The following is an 8152-nucleotide window of genomic DNA, read 5'->3' on the forward strand; positions in this document are numbered from 1 at the left end:
TTTACGTAATTTGGTATTTTGGTAAACGACAAAAGCCATAACGCGATCGCTTAAGTTTCTCTTGTGTAATACTCTCTCTCTGCCCTTCTGCGATTCTACTCGCAACGAATCTGAAAGGAGATATTATTGAAGTCAGCAAATAAGCATTATAACGTCTAAAAAACCACGCAATTATTACTATTTGAGCTGGGCTTGATAGAATATAAATTTAAAGCTGCGTATGACCGCAACATTTGGCGACCGTGACAGGACCCAGACAAATAGTAAAGTTCGCGTGGCTGTTTAGAGGTTATAATTTTATTTCATAAAAGCCGGGAACCAATTCGACATTGGCCAGCCTGCAACCGCAGCATCTTCAGTGTGATCGTCGTTGAAGACACCATCAAGGCACGCACTGGATTCCCGCAAATCAAAAGGCGCAACATCGGCAGTGGATCGGAAACGCGCAGGTCGCAATCGCTTGAAAACATCTCCACAAGCGGGATTAGTACAACCAAGATGATTCCCTTCCTCTACCCGACCAGTGAGATTTGCCGCTACATAACCTGCGACATTCGCACATACGCAAACTACGCCGTAATTATATAATCGTGTGCCACGCACACAATAACCTGTAAGTAGACTTACAAATACATACAAACATAAAATTCTTGCTGGTAGTGTGATTACTTTGCTGAAGGTGGTTAATTACGGCAGAAACAACCGTTGCTTTACGCATACCAATACGTACTGATTCTGTGTCTTCTTTTTGCTCAAAACTATAACGCTGGGCTGCACACGTGGTACAGTTTCGCCTTCAGACTAGCTTTTCTTCTTTGAACCGTAGTTTCTCAGCTCTTTACTCTGCCGCACTTTCGTACAACCGTTTAAAATGACCAAAGATTTGGCAGCAGAGGCAGTTGACGCAAAATTGACTCTCCTTCGACTACAACGCTCAAAAATGGAAGCCAACATCGAAAACTTAGCGGTCAGAGTGAACAGGGAGTCCGATGCAACCGAGCTTAACCACGAAGAGTTAGATTGCCATTTACAAATTTTAGAGTCTAACTTTCGCCAGTTGTGTCAATTGCAAACACGAATTGAAGACCTGAATTATACGGACGACGGTAGAGCTAAGGTGGAAACATTGTTCATTAAATCCAAAAGCAAAATCAAATCTCTAATGAGTAAATACAACCATTCAGCAGACGTCAGTGTTTTGAATGCCTCCGCCAGTGTACATTCTTCCCGATTGCCAAACTTGAAGTTGCCGCACTTCGATGGCAAATATTCAGACTACAAGCGGTTTGAAGTCGCTTTTACAAATCTCGTGCACAGTGAACCTGGAATCTCAGCTATTGACAAATTCAATTATTTGTTGAGCTGTGTGTCAGGCGCAGCCTGAGGACAATTATTCAAAGGCATTTAAACGGCTGAAAGAACGTTACGACAACTTTTCAACTTGCAATCCATCTCGAACTCAGACGCTTCAGGATTGCAACGCCTTGTGGACACATCATCAGCGATCCGAGGATCATTATTATCATTGGGATCACCGAACGACGTCATGAACGATGAGAAGCAGTCATTTGAAAAGCTTCCAGACTGGGACGAGTGCTGCAAGTTTCTGACACACCGCTGTGAATTCTTGGAAGGCCGATCACGCGCCATTATCAAAGGTCGAGCCATCGACACACAGCAACGACAAAAGACAAACCACATGCATTTGTCCAAATCGTTCATCACAACAAATGCCAGTTGCACATACTGTGACTCGGGCAGTCACTACATCACACAATGCAAGTCGTTCTCTGCACTTCAACTCACGCAGCGGAAAGACTTCGTAAGGAAAGCCATGCTTTGCTTTAATTGCTTGCGCAAATCCCATGTTATTACGGATTGTTCATCCAAATCTCGGTGCAAGGTTTGTCAGGGCGCTCATCACACTCTTCTGCATGCGAATAGTCCAAGCCCAATTAAGGCTGATTCGATGACAAACCAACCACAACAAAGCCTGGTTCCAGAACACGCTGATTCTAACCAGCACAGCAGACCTAGGGTGTCTCTAATAGCGCGCACGCCCAAAAGAGGCATCATACCTACAGCACTAGTGCAGATCAAGGATGGTCATGGAGACTTCCAAATTGTTCGGGCACTTCTAGACTCAGGATCCGAGGTGAATCTGATCACCGAAGAAACTGCCAAACGACTCAAGCTAGAAAAGTCTCGCGTTTCTCAGTCCATAAGTGGGGTTTCTAACACTACTCAAACTGTAATCTACAACGTTTATACAGTTCTTAAGTCTCGCGTCTCGGAATTCAAGTGGTGTTCTCATTTCGATGTGATCAAACGGATTTGCAACCACCAGCCCAGCGAACCAATTGACATCTCACAATGGGACATTCCAAATGGAATAGTTTTAGCTGATCCAAACTTTGATCAATCTCACAGGATCGACGTGCTCATAGGAATAGAAGGATTCTTCGAGGCTATTCGCAGCGGCAAGTGCGAGGTTGGCCCAGGAATGCCCGCATTTATCAACACAGCATTTGGCTGGATTGTCGGTGGAAACGCGACACACCTCGCAAATTCAGCAACTTACAAGTGCAATCTCATTCAGGAAAGGATGTCTCTCGACGAATGCTTGGACAAGTTCTGGGAAGTGGAGGAATACAAAACCGCACCTCAGAGATTTAGTGAAGAGGAGCAGCTTCGCGAGCAACATTATTCCGACAACGTAGCTCTCACAAGCGACGCGACGGCCGTATTCATGTGCGGCTCCCCTTTAAAATCGAACAACACAGGTTAGGGCAATCGTATGATAGTGCATTCAAAGGATTCATAATGCTGGAGCGCAGACTCAATCGCAATCCATCACTGAAGGAACCCTATATCCAATTCATGAGGGAGTATATTGAGCTTGGACACATGTCTCGCACTACAACAGTGGCAAAAGCAAGCCAAATTTTTATATCCCTCAACACTGCGTTCTGCGTCCGGAAAGCCTAACAACCAAGCTTGGCCCTCAACGAACTTTTAATGGTAGGCCCAACCATACAACAGGATCTCATCACGACTCTTCTTTCATTTGTACAAAATGTACAGGCAATTTTTAATGGATGAAAGAGATCGGCGATTTCAACTGATTCTGTGGAGGGAGTCTAAGAGTCACACCTTGCACACTTACCAGTTGAACACTGTAACGTACGGCGTATCAGCTGCTCCCTTTCTTGCAATTCGCAGTCTTTTCCAAATCGCTAATCTATATGAATTAGAATTTCCACTTCCAGCTCAAGTTTTGCGTTCGGACTTATATGTTGACGACCTTTTAACTGGTGCCAATGATATCGAAGAAGCTGCTCAGAAAAAAACGCAAATTAAAGAGCTACTCAGCAAGGCGGGATTTACCATGACGAAGTTCAACAGCAACTCAGCTGTTCTAGTAGAATCCTCTGACAACGAAATCCCGATGCAACTAAACGAATGCATATCAACAAAGATGCTTGGACTCGCTTGGCAGCCTTCAAAGGATTTGTTCGTATTCCACAACCAGGTGGAATTTTCGGAGAATCCGACCAGGAGAACAGTGCTGTCAGAAGTGGCACGAGTTTTTTAATTCACTTGGATTAATTGCGCCCATAATCATGAACTGCAAGATATTTATCCAGGATCTTGTTCTAAGGAATCTGTCGTGGGATGAACTGATCCCAGAGGATTTAGTCAATACTTGGAACCTTTTAAAACTTGACCTCCAAAACATTTCGCAAATACAAGTTCCGCGCTTCGTATTCACATCACCCCACAACAAGGGAGAAATTCACGGGTTCGCAGACGCATCCAAGCGTGGATATGGGTGTTGTTTATACGTGCGCACAGAAGTCGACGGAGTTATCAGAATCCACTCTCTAATCGGCAAATCAAAGGTAGATCAGCTTGGGTTCCCATGTAATCTATTAACTTGGATTTCAAGTTACTTGAATGGTAGGACTCAGAGGGTTATATTTAAGAGCGCTGTTTCTAAAATGATCAACGTGACATCTGGAGTTCCTCAAGGTAGTCATTTAGGCCCTTTGCTGTTTACTTTGTTTATTAACGATCTTCCCTCTATCGTAGCTCATTCTCGTGTACTAATGTACGCTGACGATGTTAAGCTTTGTTTATCATATAAAGATGTAGGGTCCGGTTTCAACTTACAGTCAGAAATTGATTGTTTTCAGGGATGGTGTGAGTACAACCTTTTAAATCTGAACTGCCTTAAATGCAACGTTATGACTTTTTATAGGGGCACTCCTACGTTTGTTAGTTATTCTCTTCAAAATACACCACTCGACCGTATATATTCAATTAACGATTTAGGTGTTCTTCTCGACCCAAAACTTAAATTTGATTGCCACATAATGGACACTGTCAATAAAGCTATGAGTGTTTTTGCGTTTATAAAGCGTTGGTCAAAGGAATTTGATGACCCTTATACAACCAGATTATTATTTACCTCCCTTGTCCGTCCTATTTTGGAATATTGTTCTTCAGTTTGGAGTCCACAATATCAAGTGCACATCGACCGTATTGAGTCGGTGCAAAAAAAATTTCTTCTTTTTGCCCTTCGTAGTTTGAACTGGGATCAAAACGTAAGGCTACCTTCCTACCAGAGTAGATTACTATTGCTTAATTTACCTACACTTGAAAACCGTAGAATAATGCTTGGTACTATTTTTATGCAAAATCTTATAAGAGGTGATATTGATTCCGTAGAACTGGTAAACCGTTTAACTTTTTATGTTCCCGTTAGACTAACACGAAATTATTCCCTCTTAATTTGCATCGATGTGCATCAAATTTTACTCTGCATGAGCCTTTTCGTGTTCTATGTATTATAACAATCTTTATCATTTAATTTGCACTTCAACATCTATCCCCGTATTAAAACCTAAAATTTTATCTAATTTGCTTCAATCTTTGTTGTAGTATTTGTAGTATTTGGTTTCATGTCTTTTCCTCGCGAACTCGCATTTTTGCCCTAATTGTTAAAGGGTCCCGCGCGTAACAAGCTTGTGCTTGGTATCGTTGGGCCACTTGTTTGTACTGCTCGTAGTGCATCAACGTCCATCATAATAAAAAAATAATAAGCACCCATCAAAACTCTGTCCATCCCGAAATTAGATCTCTCTGCAGCAGTTCTACTTAGTCGAACCTACCACAAGTTTCAACAGAAACTGCAGCAGTACATATCCAAAGTGTACTTCTGGACTGATGCAAAGACTGTACTGCAATGGCTTCGCAAGCATTCATCAGTTTTGCCAACCTTTGAATCCCATCGAGTTTCGGAATTTCAGCAACAGGATAAGAACATCGAGTGGCGTTATGTGCCCGAAGAATCCCGCAGACATAGTGTCTCGCGGCTGTAGCGTTTCGGAGATACAAGAAAACATGTGGCTCACCGGTCCAAACTTCCTCAAGCTTGCAGAAGAGGACTGGCCGACTCTTAAAGAATCTGTTGCTTTACGACAAGAAACAGATCCTCCATTCAAAGTTCAGCTACAAACCTCATTAATCAGCAACATTGAGTCGTCGGTTGATATGAACATCATTCATCAGGTGATCAATAATTCATCGTCTTACATAAAATCTTTGCGAACCCTTTCCTTTATCTTCCGCGTTTTTAATAAAGTTCTACCAATCACTCAAGAAGTAGTTCATGTGCCAGCGACCGAGCTCACTGACACGTTTTGGCGAATAGTAGCACATGTTCAACACTCAGCATACAGCAAATAAATAGGCTTGTTACGTAAAAATAAAGTTTTACAGCCAAGCATGCAGGCACTGGCACCTTTTCTTCATGAAGTCAAGACAAGAAATGCAACACTGGTCGTGGTTCGAGTCGGCGGAAGATTGGCAAACACACACATCCCGTTTGACGCAAAGCACCCACCGATTCTACCCAAGGATCACAAATTCACAAAACTTTTCGTAGAATTTCTTCACAGGTCAAACTTGCACGCCGGACCAAAGGTACTGCTATCCTTGCTACGTGAAAAAATGTGGGTCGTCAATGCTCGAGACCTAACGAGGAAGGTGGTACGCGCCTGTACACACTGTTTTCACTACCGGCCGCGTCTATTATCTCAGATCATGGGAAACCTCCCATCTGACCGTCTACTTGGAGAGCGCCCATTCTTTGTCACCGGAGTCGACTTTTGTGGGCCTTTTATGACGTCCTACAAAATAAGAAGCAAATCACCGTACAAGACCTATGCGTCAATCTTCGTCTGCTTTACCTCTAAAGCAATCCACATTGAGCTTGTGACTGACTTGACAACTAATTCATTTCTATCTTGTATCCGAAGGTTCATCGCACGTCGTGGCCTCCCCAGACGCATTGTATGTGACAATGCAACAAATTTCGTCGGGGCAGCTTCTAAACTAATGGAGTTCAAACGTGCAGTCTTGAGCCAGGAGAGCATCAGCTTGCTGGAATCCTACAGCGCCTGCAAGGGCGCCAAAACTCTCCTGGTCAAGAATGCCGCAGAAGCTCACCTGACCTACGAAGAACTTCTAACGTTGTTGACAGTGATCGAATCGATACTGAACTCGCGACCTATCGCTCCTCTGTCTGACGACCCGAACGATGGTTTCGCGCTAACCCCAGCTCACCTACTCATTGGTGGACCACTGCTTTCAGCACCGGAGGAGCACCTTCAAGTTTCATCTGCTACGGACGACGCATCTCAACTCAACTCTCTGACACGATGGCAACGAATAACATTCCTGAAGCAGCAATTCTGGCGCATATGGCAGCGCGACTACATTCATACCCTGCAAAAGCGAACTAAGTTTACTCAACCTCAAGACAACATCAGAGTTGGCCAGCTAGTGATCATTCACGAGGACACAGCGCCTCCACAGCACTGGAACTTAGCACCAGTCACGGCTGTGATTTCTGGAAAGGACGACCGGGTTCGAGTCGTAGATCTAAAAACTAACAAACGCACTCCGCGCAGGCCAATACACAAAATCGCCCCTTTGCCTGTTGAATGTTCTTGAAATTACCCAGGTTCTTTCAGGGGGGGGAGAATGTTGGGGAAGATCAGAATTAAGTTTAAATGTTAACAGAATCTGCAGCCATACATGAATTTAGTATTTTTACGTAATTTGGGAGATATTATTGAACCACGCAATTATTACTGTTTGAGCTGGGCTTGAAAGAATATAAATTTAAAGCTCCGTATGACCGCAACAAACCCGTTAAAATTTTTTTTAAAAATGTTAATTTGTTTTTATTTTTAAGAAATTAAAAACCCATTTAAAAAAAAAAATTTTTTTTTAAAGAAGAGGTTGTAGAGAAATGAATGCAAAAGACACGAAGTCAATCGATTTACTACAACCGGAGATACAGATTTTCAATAAGAGGGTACTTTTAAAAAATTCACGTTTTTTGGCAAACTAAAAAAAAATCTTTAAAAAAACAATAATTTTTTTTCAGCCAAATCCTGATACACGTGTTTACTTATTTTCCGAATAGTACACGTAAAAAAAGTTTCAGACAAATCAAAATTGTGAAATTTTTTTGTTGGCCAAATCCGTTCGGTTTGTAAAAGAACCGCCCAGATGTATACAAAATTTTTATTAAAAATACTTTTTTTTCTTATTGGCTACAATTCTATTTTGAACAAGAAAGAACGCTATAGTCGGGTGCTCCGACCTGTTACTCAACTCTAGGGAGTGCGAGGGAGATGGAGATATAAATTTTGATGAGCCATAACTTTTTAACGAATGGTCCGATTTCTTCTACATTTCGATAGGCATTGAAAAGCAGAACTAAACTGCATTTTTTACTTTTCCGAAATATTTAAATTTTTAAAATCGCGATTCTGGGCGTTAGATGGGGCGTGGCACTTTTTTGAAATAAACTTGCGCTGCGTAGGAACTCCTAGAATCTGCATGCAAAATGCCAATCTTGTAGCTTTTGTAGTTTCCGAGATCTCAGCGTTCATCCAGACAGACAGACAGACGGACAGACGGACATGGCTAGATCGACTCGGCTAGTGATCCTGATCAAGAATATATATACTTTATAGGGTCAGAAATGCTTCCTTCTAGCTGTTACATACTATTGCACGAATTCAATATACCCTTTACGGGTGTAAAAATCAACAAAATCAACAACAAATCAAAT

General features: G+C 42.3%; 3 protein-coding genes across 4 annotated transcripts in view; all 3 read left to right on the forward strand.

The window, feature by feature from the left end:
• LOC138912692 (uncharacterized) overlaps window positions 1-8152 on the forward strand; it is a 40758-nt gene that overhangs the window by 26723 nt on the left and 5883 nt on the right. The gene's annotated exons all lie outside the window — the stretch shown is intronic.
• LOC138914891 (uncharacterized) lies at window positions 1547-2788 on the forward strand. Its single transcript, XM_070219593.1, has one exon. It carries the CDS (start codon window positions 1547-1549, stop codon window positions 2786-2788), a length of 1242 nt encoding a protein of 413 aa, XP_070075694.1.
• On the forward strand, window positions 6403-7020 carry LOC138914892 (uncharacterized). Its single transcript, XM_070219594.1, has one exon. The coding sequence runs from the start codon at window positions 6403-6405 to the stop codon at window positions 7018-7020; it is 618 nt and encodes a 205-aa protein (XP_070075695.1).

Source organism: Drosophila takahashii, chromosome 2L (assembly GCF_030179915.1).
Source record: "Drosophila takahashii strain IR98-3 E-12201 chromosome 2L, DtakHiC1v2, whole genome shotgun sequence".
NCBI classification, from domain to species: Eukaryota; Metazoa; Arthropoda; class Insecta; order Diptera; family Drosophilidae; genus Drosophila; species Drosophila takahashii.

What these genes read in the sequence shown, in the direction of transcription:
- LOC138914891 (XM_070219593.1), top strand. Translation starts at nt 1,547, where the DNA reads ATGAACGATGAGAAGCAGTCATTTGAAAAGCTTCCAGACTGGGACGAG.
- LOC138914892 (XM_070219594.1), top strand. Translation starts at nt 6,403, where the DNA reads ATGGAGTTCAAACGTGCAGTCTTGAGCCAGGAGAGCATCAGCTTGCTG.